At 44.4% G+C, this 19,758-nt stretch overlaps 1 protein-coding gene across 2 annotated transcripts in view; it reads left to right on the top strand.

Annotated features, from left to right (window-relative positions):
• LOC142292353 (uncharacterized) overlaps positions 1 to 19,513 on the top strand; it is a 102,108-nt gene extending 82,595 nt beyond the window's left edge. For both annotated transcript variants that reach the window (XM_075337668.1, XM_075337667.1), the window contains exons 8-9: positions 9,777 to 9,858; positions 17,365 to 19,513. In XM_075337668.1, coding sequence (XP_075193783.1) covers positions 9,777 to 9,858; positions 17,365 to 18,125 — 843 coding nt within the window. In that variant the 3' untranslated portion in view covers positions 18,126 to 19,513. The remainder of the gene's footprint in view (positions 1 to 9,776; positions 9,859 to 17,364) is intronic.
• The last annotated feature ends 245 nt before the right edge of the window (positions 19,514 to 19,758 follow it).

The following is a 19,758-nucleotide window of genomic DNA, read 5'->3' as shown; positions in this document are numbered from 1 at the left end:
TGGTCACTGTCATGTTCTCTGGAGTTTCTGTGATGGTGGTCACTATCATGTTCTCTGTAGTCTCTGTGATGGTGGTCACTGTCATGTTCTCTGGAGTTTCTGTGATTGTGGTCACTATCATGTTCTCTGTAGTCTGTGATGGTGGTCACTGTCATGTTCTCTGGAGTTTCTGTGATGGTGGTCACTGTCATGTTCTCTGGAGTTTCTGTGATGGTGGTCACTGTCATGTTCTCTGGAGTTTCTGTGATGGTGGTCACTGTCATGTTCTCTGTAGTCTCTGTGATGGTGGTCACTGTCATGTTCTCTGGAGTTTCTGTGATGGTGGTCACTGTCATGTTCTCTGTAGTCTCTGTGATGGTGGTCACTATCATGTTCTCTGTAGTCTCTGTGATGGTGATCACTGTCATGTTCTCTGTTGTCTCTGTGATGGTGGTCACTATCATGTTCTCTGTAGTCTCTGTGATGGTGGTCACTATCATGTTCTCTGTAGTCTCTGTGATGGTGGTCACTGTCATGTTCTCTGTAGTCTCTGTGATGGTGATCACTGTCATGTTCTCTGGAGTTTCTGTGATTGTGGTCACTGTCATGTTCTCTGGAGTCTCTGTGATGGTGGTCACTGTCATGTTCTCTGTAGTCTCTGTGATGGTGATCACTGTTATGTTCTCTGGAGTTTCTGTGATGGTGGTCACTGTCATGTTCTCTGGAGTTTCTGTGATGGTGGTCACTATCATGTTCTCTGTAGTCTCTGTGATGGTGGTCACTATCATGTTCTCTGTAGTCTCTGTGATGGTGGTCACTGTCATGTTCTCTGTAGTCTCTGTGATGGTGGTCACTATCATGTTCTCTGTAGTCTCTGTGATGGTGGTCACTGTCATGTTCTCTGTAGTTTCTGTGATGGTGGTCACTGTCATGTTCTCTGTAGTCTCTGTGATGGTGGTCACTATCATGTTCTCTGTAGTCTCTGTGATGGTGATCACTGTCATGTTCTCTGTTGTCTCTGTGATGGTGGTCACTATCATGTTCTCTGTAGTCTCTGTGATGGTGGTCACTATCATGTTCTCTGGAGTTTCTGTGATGGTTGTCACTGTCATGTTCTCTGTAGTCTCTGTGATGGTGATCACTGTCATGTTCTCTGAAGTTTCTGTGATTGTGGTCACTGTCATGTTCTCTGGAGTCTCTGTGATGGTGGTCACTGTCATGTTCTCTGTAGTCTCTGTGATGGTGGTCACTATCATGTTCTCTGTAGTCTCTGTGATGGTGATCACTGTTATGTTCTCTGGAGTTTCTGTGATGGTGGTCACTGTCATGTTCTCTGGAGTTTCTGTGATGGTGGTCACTATCATGTTCTCTGTAGTCTCTGTGATGGTGGTCACTGTCATGTTCTCTGTAGTCTCTGTGATGGTGGTCACTATCATGTTCTCTGTAGTCTCTGTGATGGTGGTCACTATCATGTTCTCTGTAGTCTCTGTGATGGTGGTCACTGTCATGTTCTCTGTAGTTTCTGTGATGGTGGTCACTGTCATGTTCTCTGTAGTCTCTGTGATGGTGGTCACTATCATGTTCTCTGTAGTCTCTGTGATGGTGGTCACTGTCATGTTCTCTGTAGTCTCTGTGATGGTGGTCACTATCATGTTCTCTGTAGTCTCTGTGATGGTGGTCACTGTCATGTTCTCTGTAGTTTCTGTGATGGTGGTCACTGTCATGTTCTCTGTAGTCTCTGTGATGGTGGTCACTATCATGTTCTCTGTAGTCTCTGTGATGGTGATCACTGTCATGTTCTCTGTTGTCTCTGTGATGGTGGTCACTATCATGTTCTCTGTAGTCTCTGTGATGGTGGTCACTATCATGTTCTCTGGAGTTTCTGTGATGGTTGTCACTGTCATGTTCTCTGTAGTCTCTGTGATGGTGATCACTGTCATGTTCTCTGGAGTTTCTGTGATTGTGGTCACTGTCATGTTCTCTGGAGTCTCTGTGATGGTGGTCACTGTCATGTTCTCTGTAGTCTCTGTGATGGTGGTCACTATCATGTTCTCTGTAGTCTCTGTGATGGTGATCACTGTTATGTTCTCTGGAGTTTCTGTGATGGTGGTCACTGTCATGTTCTCTGGAGTTTCTGTGATGGTGGTCACTATCATGTTCTCTGTAGTCTCTGTGATGGTGGTCACTGTCATGTTCTCTGTAGTCTCTGTGATGGTGGTCACTATCATGTTCTCTGTAGTCTCTGTGATGGTGGTCACTGTCATGTTCTCTGTAGTCTCTGTGATGGTGGTCACTATCATGTTCTCTGTAGTCTCTGTGATGGTGGTCACTGTCATGTTCTCTGTAGTCTCTGTGATGGTGATCACTGTCATGTTCTCTGGAGTTTCTGTGATGGTGATCACTGTCATGTTCTCTGGAGTTTCTGTGATGGTGATCACTATCATGTTCTCTGTAGTCTCTGTGATGGTGGTCACTGTCATGTTCTCTGGAGTTTCTGTGATGGTGGTCACTGTCATGTTCTCTGGAGTTTCTGTGATGGTGGTCACTGTCATGTTCTCTGTAGTCTCTGTGATGGTGGTCACTGTCATGTTCTCTGGAGTTTCTGTGATGGTGGTCACTGTCATGTTCTCTGGAGTTTCTGTGATGGTGATCACTGTCATGTTCTCTGTAGTCTCTGTGATGGTGGTCACTGTCATGTTCTCTGGAGTTTCTGTGATGGTGATCACTGTCATGTTCTCTGTAGTCTCTGTGATGGTGGTCACTGTCATGTTCTCTGTAGTCTCTGTGATGGTGGTCACTATCATGTTCTCTGTAGTCTCTGTGATGGTGGTCACTATCATGTTCTCTGTTGTCTCTGTGATGGTGGTCACTGTCATGTTCTCTGGAGTTTCTGTAATAGTGATCACTGTCATGTTCTCTGGAGTTTCTGTGATGGTGGTCACCGTCATGTTCTCTGTAGTCTCTGTGATGGTGGTCACTGTCATGTTCTCTGTAGTCTCTGTGATGGTGGTCACTATCATGTTCTCTGTTGTCTCTGTGATGGTGGTCACTATCATGTTCTCTGGAGTCTCTATGATGGTGGTCACTGTCGTTCTCTGTAGTCTCTGTGATGGTGATCACTGTCATGTTCTCTGGAGTTTCTGTGATGGTGATCACTGTCATGTTCTCTGTAGTCTCTGTGATGGTGGTCACTATCATGTTCTCTGTAGTCTCTGTGATGGTGGTCACTATCATGTTCTCTGTAGTCTCTGTGATGGTGGTCACTGTCATGTTCTCTGTAGTTTCTGTGATGGTGGTCACTGTCATGTTCTCTGTAGTCTCTGTGATGGTGGTCACTATCATGTTCTCTGTAGTCTCTGTGATGGTGGTCACTGTCATGTTCTCTGTAGTCTCTGTGATGGTGATCACTGTCATGTTCTCTGGAGTTTCTGTGATTGTGGTCACTATCATGTTCTCTGTAGTCTCTGTGATGGTGATCACTGTCATGTTCTCTGTAGTCTCTGTGATGGTGATCACTGTCATGTTCTCTGTAGTCTCTGTGATGGTGATCACTGTCATGTTCTCTGGAGTTTCTGTGATTGTGGTCACTATCATGTTCTCTGTAGTCTCTGTGATTGTGGTCACTATCATGTTCTCTGTAGTCTCTGTGATGGTGGTCACTGTCATGTTCTCTGTAGTCTCTGTGATGGTGATCACTGTCATGTTCTCTGGAGTTTCTGTGATTGTGGTCACTATCATGTTCTCTGGAGTTTCTGTGATGGTGATCACTGTCATGTTCTCTGTAGTCTCTGTGATGGTGGTCACTGTCATGTTCTCTGTAGTCTCTGTGATGGTGGTCACTATCATGTTCTCTGTAGTCTCTGTGATGGTGGTCACTGTCATGTTCTCTGGAGTTTCTGTAATGGTGATCACTGTCATGTTCTCTGGAGTTTCTGTGATGGTGGTCACCGTCATGTTCTCTGTAGTCTCTGTGATGGTGGTCACTGTCATGTTCTCTGTAGTCTCTGTGATTGTGGTCACTATCATGTTCTCTGTAGTCTCTGTGATGGTGGTCACTATCATGTTCTCTGTAGTCTCTGTGATGGTGATCACTGTCATGTTCTCTGTAGTCTCTGTGATGGTGGTCACTGTCATGTTCTCTGTAGTCTCTGTGATGGTGATCACTGTCATGTTCTCTGTAGTCTCTGTGATGGTGATCACTGTCATGTTCTCTGGAGTTTCTGTGATTGTGGTCACTATCATGTTCTCTGTAGTCTCTGTGATGGTGGTCACTGTCATGTTCTCTGTAGTCTCTGTGATGGTGATCACTGTCATGTTCTCTGGAGTTTCTGTGATTGTGGTCACTGTCATGTTCTCTGGAGTCTCTGTGATGGTGGTCACTGTCATGTTCTATGTAGTCTCTGTGATGGTGATCACTGTTATGTTCTCTGGAGTTTCTGTGATGGTGGTCACTGTCCTGTTCTCTGGAGTTTCTGTGATGGTGGTCACTATCATGTTCTCTGTAGTCTCTGTGATGGTGGTCACTATCATGTTCTCTGTAGTCTCTGTGATGGTGGTCACTGTCATGTTCTCTGTAGTCTCTGTGATGGTGGTCACTATCATGTTCTCTGTAGTCTCTGTGATGGTGGTTACTGTCATGTTCTCTGTAGTTTCTGTGATGGTGGTCACTGTCATGTTCTCTGTAGTCTCTGTGATGGTGGTCACTGTCATGTTCTCTGTAGTCTCTGTGATGGTGGTCACTATCATGTTCTCTGTAGTCTCTGTGATGGTGGTCACTATCATGTTCTCTGTTGTCTCTGTGATGGTGGTCACTGTCATGTTCTCTGGAGTTTCTGTAATGGTGATCACTGTCATGTTCTCTGGAGTTTCTGTGATGGTGGTCACCGTCATGTTCTCTGTAGTCTCTGTGATGGTGGTCACTGTCATGTTCTCTGTAGTCTCTGTGATGGTGGTCACTATCATGTTCTCTGTTGTCTCTGTGATGGTGGTCACTATCATGTTCTCTGGAGTCTCTATGATGGTGGTCACTGTCGTTCTCTGTAGTCTCTGTGATGGTGATCACTGTCATGTTCTCTGGAGTTTCTGTGATGGTGATCACTGTCATGTTCTCTGTAGTCTCTGTGATGGTGGTCACTATCATGTTCTCTGTAGTCTCTGTGATGGTGGTCACTATCATGTTCTCTGTAGTCTCTGTGATGGTGGTCACTGTCATGTTCTCTGTAGTCTCTGTGATGGTGATCACTGTCATGTTCTCTGGAGTTTCTGTGATTGTGGTCACTATCATGTTCTCTGTAGTCTCTGTGATGGTGATCACTGTCATGTTCTCTGTAGTCTCTGTGATGGTGATCACTGTCATGTTCTCTGTAGTCTCTGTGATGGTGATCACTGTCATGTTCTCTGGAGTTTCTGTGATTGTGGTCACTATCATGTTCTCTGTAGTCTCTGTGATTGTGGTCACTATCATGTTCTCTGTAGTCTCTGTGATGGTGGTCACTGTCATGTTCTCTGTAGTCTCTGTGATGGTGATCACTGTCATGTTCTCTGGAGTTTCTGTGATTGTGGTCACTATCATGTTCTCTGGAGTCTCTGTGATGGTGGTCACTGTCATGTTCTCTGGAGTTTCTGTGATTGTGGTCACTGTCATGTTCTCTGTATTCTCTGTGATGGTGATCACTGTCATGTTCTCTGGAGTTTCTGTGATGGTGATCACTGTCATGTTCTCTGGAGTTTCTGTGATGGTGATCACTATCATGTTCTCTGGAGTTTCTGTGATGGTGGTCACTGTCATGTTCTCTGTAGTCTCTGTGATGGTGGTCACTGTCATGTTCTCTGGAGTTTCTGTGATGGTGATCACTGTCATGTTCTCTGTAGTCTCTGTGATGGTGGTCACTATCATGTTCTCTGTTGTCTCTGTGATGGTGGTCACTGTCATGTTCTCTGTAGTCTCTGTGATGGTGGTCACTATCATGTTCTCTGTTGTCTCTGTGATGGTGGTCACTGTCATGTTCTCTGTAGTCTCTGTGATGGTGGTCACTATCATGTTCTCTGGAGTCTCTGTGATGGTGGTCACTGTCGTTCTCTGTAGTCTCTGTGATGGTGATCACTGTCATGTTCTCTGTAGTCTCTGTGATGGTGATCACTGTCATGTTCTCTGTAGTCTCTGTGATGGTGGTCACTATCATGTTCTCTGTTGTCTCTGTGATGGTGGTCACTGTCATGTTCTCTGTAGTCTCTGTGATGGTGGTCACTGTCATGTTCTCTGTAGTCTCTGTGATGGTGGTCACTGTCATGTTCTCTGTAGTCTCTGTGATGGTGGTCACTGTCCTGTTCTCTGTAGTCTCTGTGATGGTGGTCACTGTCATGTTCTCTGTAGTCTCTGTGATGGTGATCACTGTCATGTTCTCTGGAGTTTCTGTGATGGTGATCACTGTCATGTTCTCTGTAGTCTCTGTGATGGTGGTCACTATCATGTTCTCTGTAGTCTCTGTGATGGTGGTCACTATCATGTTCTCTGTTGTCTCTGTGATGGTGGTCACTGTCATGTTCTCTGGAGTTTCTGTAATGGTGATCACTGTCATGTTCTCTGGAGTTTCTGTGATGGTGGTCACCGTCATGTTCTCTGTAGTCTCTGTGATGGTGGTCACTATCATGTTCTCTGGAGTCTCTATGATGGTGGTCACTGTCGTTCTCTGTAGTCTCTGTGATGGTGATCACTGTCATGTTCTCTGGAGTTTCTGTGATGGTGATCACTGTCATGTTCTCTGTAGTCTCTGTGATGGTGGTCACTATCATGTTCTCTGTTGTCTCTGTGATGGTGGTCACTATCATGTTCTCTGTAGTCTCTGTGATGGTGGTCACTGTCATGTTCTCTGGAGTCTCTGTGATGGTGGTCACTGTCGTTCTCTGTAGTCTCTGTGATGGTGATCACTGTCATGTTCTCTGGAGTTTCTGTGATGGTGATCACTGTCATGTTCTCTGTAGTCTCTGTGATGGTGGTCACTATCATGTTCTCTGTTGTCTCTGTGATGGTGGTCACTGTCATGTTCTCTGGAGTTTCTGTGATGGTGATCACTGTCATGTTCTCTGTAGTCTCTGTGATGGTGGTCACTGTCATGTTCTCTGTAGTCTCTGTGATGGTGATCACTGTCATGTTCTCTGGAGTCTCTGTGATGGTGGTCACTGTCATGTTCTCTCTAGTCTCTGTGATGGTGGTCACTGTCATGTTCTCTGTAGTCTCTGTGATGGTGGTCACTGTCATGTTCTCTGTAGTCTCTGTGATGGTGATCACTGTCATGTTCTCTGGAGTTTCTGTGATGGTGATCACTGTCATGTTCTCTGTAGTCTCTGTGATGGTGGTTACTATCATGTTCTCTGTAGTCTCTGTGATGGTGGTCACTATCATGTTCTCTGTTGTCTCTGTGATGGTGGTCACTGTCATGTTCTCTGGAGTTTCTGTAATGGTGATCACTGTCATGTTTTCTGGAGTTTCTGTGATGGTGGTCACCGTCATGTTCTCTGTAGTCTCTGTGATGGTGGTCACTGTCATGTTCTCTGGAGTCTCTGTGATGGTGGTCACTATCATGTTCTCTGGAGTCTCTATGATGGTGGTCACTGTCGTTCTCTGTAGTCTCTGTGATGGTGATCACTGTCATGTTCTCTGGAGTTTCTGTGATGGTGATCACTGTCATGTTCTCTGTAGTCTCTGTGATGGTGGTCACTATCATGTTCTCTGTTGTCTCTGTGATGGTGGTCACTATCATGTTCTCTGTTGTCTCTGTGATGGTGGTCACTATCATGTTCTCTGTAGTCTCTGTGATGGTGGTCACTGTCATGTTCTCTGGAGTCTCTGTGATGGTGGTCACTATCATGTTCTCTGGAGTCTCTGTGATGGTGGTCACTGTCGTTCTCTGTAGTCTCTGTGATGGTGATCACTGTCATGTTCTCTGGAGTTTCTGTGATGGTGATCACTGTCATGTTCTCTGTAGTCTCTGTGATGGTGGTCACTATCATGTTCTCTGTTGTCTCTGTGATGGTGGTCACTGTCATGTTCTCTGGAGTTTCTGTGATGGTGATCACTGTCATGTTCTCTGTAGTCTCTGTGATGGTGGTCACTGTCATGTTCTCTGTAGTCTCTGTGATGGTGATCACTGTCATGTTCTCTGGAGTCTCTGTGATGGTGGTCACTGTCATGTTCTCTGTAGTCTCTGTGATGGTGGTCACTGTCATGTTCTCTGTAGTCTCTGTGATGGTGATCACTGTCATGTTCTCTGTAGTCTCTGTGATGGTGGTCACTGTCATGTTCTCTGTAGTCTCTGTGATGGTGGTCACTGTCATGTTCTCTCTAGTCTCTGTGATGGTGGTCACTGTCATGTTCTCTGGAGTTTCTGTGATGGTGATCACTGTCATGTTCTCTGGAGTTTCTGTGATGGTGGTTGGTGGTCACTGTCATGTTCTCTGTAGTCTCTGATGGTGGTCACTGTGATGTTCTCTGTGATGGTGGTCACTGTCATGTTCTCTGTAGTCTCTGTGATGGTGGTCACTGTCATGTTCTCTGTAGTCTCTGATGGTGGTCACTGTCATGTTCTCTGTAGTCTCTGTGATGGTGGTCACTGCCATGTTCTCTGTAGTCTCTGATGGTCACTGTCTTGTTCTCTGTAGTTTCTTTAATGGTCACTGTCATGGACTCTGTAATTTCAGGAAAGATTGTTCTCATGGTCTCTGTAGTCTTGGGAATCGTTGTGGTTGTGTTCTCTATAGTCTTTGCTGTGAGGTTCTCTGTAGTCTCTGGGATGGTCACTGTCGTGGTCTGTGTAGTCTCTTTAACCCCAAGTCCATTTTAACCTTAACAACTCAGCCATTTTTTTTGCAATTCTGACCAGCGTCACTTTGAGGTTATAACTCTGGAGCTTCAGCGGATCCCGGTGATTCTGAGATTGATTTTTAGTGACATATTGTACTTCATGATAGCGGTAATTTTAAGCCAATATTTTTTGCATTTGTGAAAATATCGGAAAATTTTCCAATTTTCAAACCTTGAATTTTTATGTTCTTAAATCCAAATGTTCTGTAGTTCTGTCACACAAAATAGTTAATAAATAACATTTCCCACATGTCACTTTACATCAGCGCAATTTTTTCAACAAAATTTACACATTTGAAGTTACTTTGAGAGGCCTAGCTGACAGAAAATGCCCAAACGTGACAATATTCTAAACACTGCACCCCTCACACTGCTCAAAACCACATCCAAGATGTTTATTAACCCTTTAGATGCTTCACAACAAGTAAACCAATGTAAATGAAAATTTTACTTTTTCCAACAAAAATGTTACATTAGGCATAACATTTTGCATTTTCACAAGACTAATAAGAGAAAATAGACCATACAATCAAATTGTTGTGCAATTTCTTTTGAGTACGCCAATACCTCATATGTGGTGGAAATCAATTGTTTTAGCGCATGGCGGGGCTCGGAAGGGAAGGAGCGCCATTTGATTTTTGAAAGCAAAATTAGCAGGAATCATTAATGGACACCATGTCGCATTTGGAGAACCCCTGAGGTGGCTAAGCAGTAGAGCTCTCCCACAAGTGACCACATTTTGGAAACTAGACCCCTCAAGGAATTTATCTTGATAGCTGGTGAGCACCTTGACCCCACGAGTGCGTAGCAGACATTCATAACTTTGTTCCAATCATGACAAGATAATTCTCCTTTTATGATAAATTGGTTCGAGACTTCTCAGGAATTTTGACCTTATCGGGGATATAAAAAAAAGTAAACCTTCTTTTTTTTGCAGGACTTTAATGTTGTGACCTTGCAGGAAACTCCTTGTGGAATGACGAATGGACTCGAAAAACCAATTTCCGAATCAACTAATGGTAAGAGCCTTCCTTAGATCCATGTATTAATGGTGTTGGTCTTCCTCATCCTGCTGGTTTTCCTACAAAGAGACGTCTGTGGCAAAATCACTGTATATTCAAGCCAGTGAGCTGTGCGTCAAGCAGAGGATGGTTGGGCTTGGCTAGGGAGGCAGAGACTTGGGAAGTGCTTTGACTCTTTCAGGGCAGTTAAGCCTAACATTGCTAACATTTTGTCCGAAGATTGAAACTTGTTGATCATCTAGGTGCTCACTTAGGAGGCTATAATTTTATTTATTTATTATGCTTACTTTATATAGCGCCATCATATTCTACAGTGCATTAATGTAGAAGGCATCAATGTAGAAAATGTTTTACAACTCAAACACATGAGACATCAGAGAAGCCACACAGGGGAGAAGTCATTTTCTTGTTCACAATGTGCAAAAATGTTTGCTTTCTGGATTCATTAAATCACTGTATTTCTATAATCATTGGTGTTTGGCTCAAGGACAGTAGCTGAAGCCTTAGTTTGCAGTCACACTTCAGAGCTCAGCTAAGGTTGCCGCAATACACAGACGTTGTCACTGGTAACACACAACAGAACACAATGTTGCGATTACTTTGTTAGGCTAACGGGATGAGGTGGATCCGAAATGTTGCAGCTCAGGGTGGATGCAAGGTGGATGGCTCATGGAACAATGAGGACTTGGATAATGGTTGCACTGGACAACAGACAAAGAGGCAATGCAGGACACACTGGACGCTGCAGAACCAAGAGGACAGATGTAGGAGATGGCAGGTCTGAAGCACGCGCACAGGTGTAGGTAATGCAACAGACTTCATTTACATCAGGGGTGGGGAACCTCCGGCCCGCGGGCCGCATACGGCCCGCCAAGACCTTTTCTACGGCCCCCGGGACTCTGCCGGCAGCCGCGTCTTGCCGGTTGCCGGCCCTTTAAATCCCCATGCACGCTACGAGGACGCGCATTCAGCGTTCACTACTGAACGCTGGTCAGTGCGTGTGTTCTCAGGACTTATTTTGTGGGCGGGGTTAACACTTTCGCCCCGTCCCACAGAAGCCCAGCAGCAGTTTGAAGGCTTCAACTAGTAGGTGAGCGCTCCCCCCGTGCTGCGTGCCAGCTCTTCCGTGCGCGCTCCCCCGTGCTGCGTGCCAGCTAACACGTGCTCGCTCCCCCGTGCTCGCTCACCCTTGCCCGCTTCTCCATTACAGCTCCCCTGTGCCCGCTCCTCCGTGCTCGCTTCTTTGTGCCAGCTCCCCCGTGCCCGCTCCCCCGTGTGCGCTCCGACTGTGCTGTGTGCCCGCTCACACTGTGCTGCTATGTGCTTATTTCCCAGCTGCCGTGTGCCTGCTCCCTCTGTGTCTGCTCCACCAGGGTTGTGTGCTTCTTCCCCAGGGTTGTGTGTCCCCCAGGTTTGTGTGTCCCCCAGGGCTGTGTACCCCCCTCCCCTAGGTCTGTGTGTCCCCCCTCTCCACAAGGTCTGTGTGCCCTCCCTCCCCCAGGGCTGTGTACCCCCCTCCCCCAGGGCTGTGTACTCCCCCTCCCCCAGGGCTGTGTGACTCCCCACCCCCCAGTGCTGTGCCCCCAGTGCAATGTCTGGGCTCTGCATGTGTTGTCAGTTTGCCCTGTGCCCCCCTATTGCTGTCCGTGCCCCCCTATTGCTATCCGTGCCCCCCTATTGCTATCCGTGCTCCCCTATTGCTATCCGTGCCCCCCCATTGCTATCCGTGCCCCCCCATTGCTGTCCGTGCCCCCCTATTGCTATCCGTGCCCCCCTATTGCTATCCGTGCCCCCCTATTGCTATCTGTGTCCCCCAGTGCTGTCTGCGCTCCAAAGCCATATCTATGCCTCCCAGTGATGTACATGTCCTCAGCCTTTTTTGTGACGTATATATTCTCCCAGCCCCTCCTGTGATGTATATGCCCCCAGCCCCTCCTGTGATGTATATGCCCCATTGTCTCCTGTAATGTATATATTACAGGTGGGGCTGGAGCATACACATCACAGGAGACACTGGGGACATATATCACAGGAGGAGCTGGGGGCATATATATGCCCCAGCCCCTCCTTTGATGTATATGCCCCCAGCCCCTCCTGTGATGTATATGCCCCATTGTCTTCTGTAATGTATATATTACAGGTGGGGCTGGAGCATACACATCAGAGGAGACACTGGGGCATATACATCACAGGAGGGGCTGGTGGCATATACATCATATTGGAGATGCTGGGGCATCTTCTTTAATAAATATATACAGCTGTCCCAGCGTCTCCTATGTGATGTATATACAGTAGTTCCAGCGTCTCCTATGTGATGTATATGCCCCCAGCCCCTCCTGTGATGTAATATATACACAGCAGTCCCAGTGTCAGTTGTGATGTATATGATTTACCAATCTTATTATCACAAAGAGTTGACTGCTCCAGACCGAGACAATCCTGGAAAAGCAGCTGTGAGAAGCAACATGATCAATATCACCGAAAATTAACCGCTGCGCCAAAGAGAAGCATCTCTGGCCACCACAATAGGGGTGAGTTAATTAATTGCTTGACCAAATGTAGCCGGGTAATTTTCACATTGATAATTTTGTGCGGCCCCCGATGGTTCGTAGAAATTTCCAGATGGCCCCCGGCAGTAAAAAGGTTCCCCACCCCTGATTTACATGTTCAAGATGTTTACAGCAAGAGATGAGTTAACCAGCTGGAATCGTGCACAGTTCACAGTAGTCTGAGGAGATATCAGGATCAAGGACTTGGATACAAACACTCATCTGTTGGACAGTTATGGATTGATGTGCAATACAGAGTTGTGTCCAAATGGGACTTAAAAGGCCCAGGGAGATGACATTATGGAGACACTGGCCACACATAAACCTGACATGGAGCATAGCAAAGGAACGAGCCTGACCCGAGTTAAAGTGCACCCCCGTACAGGTTCCTTCTCAGATGAGACTTAGTATGAAATCTCTGAGCAAGATTGGGGCATTAATTATCCTAATTGGGGACCAACATCTTTCCTCAGGGCCGATTCCATGCTGTTAGGTAGATGAAATTCCTATAAACCTTTTTACATGGCAGAATTTGTTTTTCTCGTACTCCGTGTCTGCTTCAAAGGCCGAAGCAGGAGATGTTTTGGACTGTAGGATTGAATTTGTTGTGGACCAAAGACGCAGTAAAGAGACATGAAAAGCATTTTGAATTTCTAGTAAAATCCTCCACATTAACAGAAATAAACACGTGACATAGACCCCTCTGTGTGTAATGTCTCTATATAATATACACTGCTTTAAAAATTAAAGGGAACACTCAAATAACACATCCTAGATCTGAATGAATGAAATGTTATCATTGAATACTTTGGTCTGTACAAAGTTGAATGTGATGACAACAAAATCGCACAAAAATCATCAATGGAAATCAAATGTTTTAACCAATGGAGGCCTGGATTCAAGACACACAAAATGAAAGTGGAAACAAGTCAAATTGTGTGTCGGCTCCACGTTCCTGTATGACTTCCCTACAATGCCTGGGCATGCTCCTGATGATGCTCAGTATTGTGTGTGTGGCCTCCACGTGCCTGTATGACCTCCCTACAACACCTGTGCATGCTCCTGATGAGGCTCAGTATTGTGTGTGGCTTCCACATGCCTGTATGTCCTCCCTACAACGCCTGGACATGCTCCTGATGAAGTTACGGATGGTCTCCTGAGGGATCTCCTCCCAGACCTGGACTAAAGCATCCTCCAACTCCTGGAGAGTCTGTGGTGCAACATGATGTTGGTGGATGGAGAGAGACATGATGTCCCAGATGTGCTCAATCGGATTCAGGTCTGGGGAACGAGCGGGCCAGTCCATAGCTTCAATGTCTTCATCTTGCAGAAACTGCTGAAGCACTACAGCCACATGAGGTTTGGCATTATCCTGCATTAGGAGGAACCCAGGGCCAACCGTACCACCATATAGTCTCACAAGGGGTCTGAGTATCTCATCCCGGTACCTATGGCAGTCAGGCTACCTCTGGCGATCACATGAAGGGCTGTGGGCCCTCCAAAGAAATGCAACCCCACACCATTACTGACCCACTGCCAAACCGGTCATGCTGAAGGATGTTGCAGGCAGCAGATTGCTCTCCATGGCGTCTACAGACTCTGTCACATGTGCTCAGTGTGAACCTGCTTTCATCTGTGAAGAGCACAGGGCGCCAGTGGCGAATTTGCCAATCCTGGTGTTCTGTGGCAAATGCCAAGCGTCCTGCACTGTGTTGGGCAGTGAGCACAACCCCATCTATGGACGTCGGGCCCTCATGCCATCCTCATGGAGTCGGTTTCTAACCGTTTGTGCAGACATATGCACATTTGTGGCCTGCTGGGGGTCATTTTGCAGGGCTCTGGCAGTGCTCCTCCTGTTCCTCCTTGCACAAAGGTGGAGGTAACGGTCCTGCTGTTGGGTTGTTGCCCTCCTACGGCCCCCTCCACATTTCCTGGTAGTGCCTCCATCTTCTGGACACTACACCGACAGACACGGCAAACCTTCTTGCCACAGCTCGCATTGATGTGCCACTTGTGTAGGTTGTAGAGTCCGTCTCATAATACCACGAGTGTGAGAGCACAGCCAACATTCAAAAGTGACCAAGACATCAGCCAGAAAGCATTGGCACTGAGATGTGGTCTGTGGTCCCCACCTGCAGAAACACTCCTTTATTAAGTGTGTCTTGATAATTGCCAATAATTTCCATCTGATGTCTATTCTATTTACTATTGACTAACCGCCTGCCAAATGTTTCTTGAAGCTAATGGGATCCCTTCTGAGTCTGTATTGGGACTTACTAGATTCATCTTCACGCACAACTTTTTCTCTTTTGGCGAGAAGCTATATCTACAACGCACAGGAACTGCTATGGGAAGCAAAATGGTAACCACAGTATGCCAACCTTTTCATGGCTGAACTTGAAAATGGCTTTTTAGCATCCTGCTCCCTCAAACCATTGGCCTATTTCCGTTACATAGATGACATCTTAATAGTCTGGACCGAATCTGAGCAAGAGCTTCTAAAATTCCATGAAAAATTCAATGCATTTCATCCAACCATTAACTTGACATTGGACCACTCAAAAACAGAAATCAACTTCTTGGATACCACCATAAAAATTCAAAATGGCTCAATCCAGACATCAGTGTATGGAAGCCTATTGACTGTCCCACATACCTCAGATGGGACAGCTTCCACCCCAAACACATTAAAAAATTCCGTTATCTACAGCCAGGCCCTCAGATATAATCGTATCTGTTCCAGCCCTGCAGACAAGGATGAACACTTAACCCATCTTAAAAAGACATTTTTAAACCAAGGGTACAACCCCACCTCCATTGATAATCAGATCATTAGAGCCACAAGGACCCCTAGAAGTGAACTTCTTCAATACAAACAAAAAGAGGAAAATAGTCGAGTACCTCTGGTGGTGACTTACAACCCACAGCTTGAGGTACTGAGAAGAACGGCCAAGAAACTTCACCACATTCTACACAAGGATGACCAGTTAAAAACAATATTCAAAGATCCTCCATTGCTGTGCTACAGGCAACCTCCTAATTTAAGGAGCATCATGATCCTAAGCTCAATGCCCTCAGACACACCAAGAGGAACTTATCCTTGCAATATAAAGAGTTGCAAAACCTGCTCTCATGTAGACACCAAAGACCGGATACAGATCCCTAACACACAGAGGGACTATAAGATTCCTGGGACATTCACATGTTCCTCTTCCAACGGGGTGCACTTAATCCTGTGCACTATATGTCCTATTGGGGGTCTCTATGTTGGAGAAATAGGACAGAGACTAAGAGAGATCTGAGAACTGAGATCTCACCGCCACACAATAACAGACAAAAAAAACTCATTTACCTGTGGCCAAACATTTCTGTGCTCCAGGACACAACATTAACCACATGAAAGTTGTTATATTAAAATGCAACTTCAGATCACAGAATCATCGAAGGGTCTGGGAATACAAATTCATCACAATGTTTAACTCTGTGGACACAGGACTCAATCTGTCAGGAGGATTTATGACTCATTACAAAATCTGAGGAGTCTGTTCCAGAGCCTGAGCGCACAAGCCTCTGATCCTACATGGATATTGGGACAATAAAACTCTCACACCACTATCAAAGCTAATTAAGGATTCACTTTCTAAGCTCAGTGTTTTGTTTCTTTAAATGTCCTTTACTATGCATCCCTCTGCCCTGTTTTGAGTATATATTTGTGTTTCTTCAGATATCTTGTCATACCATGCTTGAGGAGGAGACCTGAGATGTCTCGAAAGCTTGCTTTTATAACATCATTTTATTTTAGTTAGCCATTAACACTAGAATTACTGAGGTAGTCGTTTTGACTACTTTGCACTATGTATTTCTATATAGGTGTCACGAGTCCAGTAGTTCTGTCAAGGCTAAAAAAAATGACGATGATGATGATGAGACTCAAAGGATCTCTCGGGATCTGGCTGCTGTTTCAGATTAAACGGTCGTGTGCACACGAGAATTAAGAATAACTGGATAGCAAGTCAGTTATAGCTATCTCCATGACTAGCACTGGCCAAGTGATCTTTATTATTTGAAAAAACTCTAGACCGAGCAGTAAAGGGGTGTAAACAAAAGTTTTAGTCCAATCAAGTATCGCAGGGCAGGGCTTCATGACGTAGAGAGATCTGCACATCCTCCTTAGATTGGTCAGTCCAGGCTCCAGGAATTTCTTCTGTATATCACCTCGGGTGTAGACAGGAAATGGCAGCCATCTTTAAAATTACTTGTGCTGATATATACTGTGTTAAGGAACAAAGACATACATAAATATGTGCGTTAGTTTACATTTACTAAACTATATACCTGAGTCTATGAAATGGCTGGATTAAGTATTTTTATATACTCAATTCTTGTCCTCAACAGTTCGTGTTAAAAGGTATCACAACTACAAAATTTCAATTTTGTTTCTCTCACTGAGAGCAATCAATCATTTTTAAACTGGCTAACATGGTATCAAAACCTTTTTCTTTTAACTATTCTATTTATACAACAGTGTGTGAAATTGATTGTCAATCAGTGTTGCTTCCTAAGTGGACAGTTTGATTTCACAGAAGTTTGATTAACTTGGAGTTATATTCGGTTGGTTAGGTGTTCCCTTTAATTTTTTTGAGCAGTGTATAATAAACACGTGAAATAGATCCCTCTGTGTGTAATGACTCTATATAATATATGTTTCCCTTTTTGTATTCAATTACTGAAATAAATTAACTTTTTGAGGGTATTCTAATTTATTGAGATGCACTTGTATGATTGATATTATTGACGCATTGTTTTGATACTTTCATGTGTCTCTAGGAAAAAGAAAGCTCCTCTTGACTTGTTTACTGCTGATACATGCTTTACTCCCGGTCTGGATGTTACAAATAGAATTCGTAAACCATCAAATAATTTATGGATTTTTTTTCTTTTTTTTTTTTTCCAGGTGAAGACAGTAACAGAAATTCCAAAGAAAATTTACTTTTACCTCTTCATGTTAAAGTGGAAAATAATGAATTTACGATAGATGAAAAAATTACTGAACCTAAAGTGGATGAAATTTCTGCAAGTTCCAAATGTGGAAAACGTTTAAAAAACAAACCTAATCTTTCCTCAAACGAGTGCAGTAGCAAAAATGTACAGTCGTTCCCATGTTCGGAATGTCGGAGACGTTTTCCCCATCCAACACTTCTTGCTGAGCATCAAAAAGTGCACACAAGAGAGAAGCCGTTCCCGTGCTCAGAATGTGGGAAACGTTTTCTCTATCAATCGCTCCTTGCTATACATCAGAGAGTTCACACGGGAGAGAAGCCATTTTCATGCTCGGAATGTGGGAAACGGTTTACTCGTAAATCACAATTAGATGATCATGTGAGAACGCACACAGGGGAGAAGCCATTTGTTTGCTCAGAATGTGGAAAATGTTTCCGCCGTAAAACCTATTTGGTTGATCATGTAAGAACTCACACCGGAGAGAAGCCATTTTCGTGTTCACAGTGTGATAAAAGTTTTACCCAGAGATATTCTCTTACTCAACATCAAAGACATCATACTGGGGTGAAGCCGTACTCTCGTCTTGAACATTGTATAGATTTTAAACAAAACTCGGGTCTTCTTGGAAGTCTGACAACTCCCCCAGGGCAGAGGCCTTTAGCTCCGAATGTGGGAACTATATTACTCATAAATCAACCCTTGTGGTACACCTAAGAGTTCACGTGCTGCAGAAGCCACATTCATGTTCATAATGTACAGAATGTTTCGCTTACAGAAAATGTTTTGTTGGAGATCAAAGTGCTCACACAGGGGAGAAGACTAGAGATGGGTGAACCCAAGGTTCGGTTTTCGAACCGAACACCAACTTAAAAAACAGGGTTCAGAGTTCAGATACTTTACGTGTGAACTCAGCGTGCGCGAGCAATGCTGTGCTCAGGTAGACTTGGTGCTCAGCCCTGTGCGAGCTGCTTTCAGTGTTTGAAAGGCGGACACTGGGTGTAACAGCGTGATAAGGTGCAGTATGTAACAAGAAAATAATGTTTGAAAAAACCTTCCCACCCTCCCCTGAAGGTGATCTGCTTATGGCTGGCTGTATGTGGATGGACTCAAACTGCAAATCAGTGATTTCGAACCTCCTCAGGCCAAGTTCGGACCAGTGGAGGTTGTTTGTTTGCTACCAGCAAATCGAACCTGCAAAGGTTTGCTCATCTCTAGTGAAGACTGTGGAAAATATTTTACCTATGGGTCCAGTCTTATTGGACATTAGAGAAGGATCGGATTAACACTAGAGCTTGATTTGGCAAATTCAAATTTTGCTAATAAAATAAACGGATTTTTTAAAAATTCAATATTTGCAGCAGTTACTCTCTGCAGATTCAAAGAAAAATAAAGATCATTCAGAGTTTCTCCAGAGAGCCACATAATAAATGTAGTATGTGAAAAAAAAAAAGTGGAGAGGATCAGACGGCGGGACAGGTGAGAAGTGAAATTAATATTTTTTTTAACCGATTGCTGGCCCGCTATAATTTAACAAAATGGCATCAATTTTACTGATTTAATGCGGAACAAATTACAAAAAAAAGTTTAGATTCTGGAAAATGCAAAAATATTTTTTCAAACTTGAGGACATTTTAATTCCACTTGAATACATTGGCTAATTTTTGATTAACACCTTAAATTACAGCAATCATTTCAAGAGAACTTGCAGCAGAATGTGTAAGTTTCCTCCAGCTCCTCCCTTCTGCATAGAATCTTATTAACACCGTCATCTGCTGTCTCAGTAGTAGGAAGGTCTGTCTTGAATGAATACATATTTTTTACGCTGGAATTGACAATGACTGATCAGTCCTGGTGGAGAAAGAAATGGATTTCTCTAACAAAATAATCAAAGTTGCTTTTTGCATGTGTACTATTAATATATTTAACAAAAATGAAAACATCAATGCTGTCACCTTACTGACAGAGCCCAATTCTTCAAATCTGACTTGTTGCTTTATAGTGCAATAAATCTGGAGCTTCATCCAATCCCAGTGATTCTAGGATTGTTTATTTTATAGCACATTGTACTTCATGATAGCTGTGAATGTAGGTGAATAAATAGTTCCCGTATTTATGAAAATATCGGAAATTTTGCAAAAAAATTCGTAAGATGTGCAATTCCTCAGACTTTGAATTTTTTTCACTTTTAACAGGTAATCATTCCACTCAAAATTGTTCATAGATAACATTTCTGTTACGCACATGGGTGTGACCCACTGCGCCATGGACTGTGCTTACTTTGGAGGAGTGCAACTAAGTGCTAACTAAGGTACCACTCATGGGTAGTCTCCAGGATGCAGCAACTGCC

Source organism: Anomaloglossus baeobatrachus, chromosome 2 (assembly GCF_048569485.1).
Source record: "Anomaloglossus baeobatrachus isolate aAnoBae1 chromosome 2, aAnoBae1.hap1, whole genome shotgun sequence".
NCBI lineage: Eukaryota > Metazoa > Chordata > Amphibia > Anura > Aromobatidae > Anomaloglossus > Anomaloglossus baeobatrachus.
This window is presented reverse-complemented; position numbering and strand designations above follow the sequence as displayed.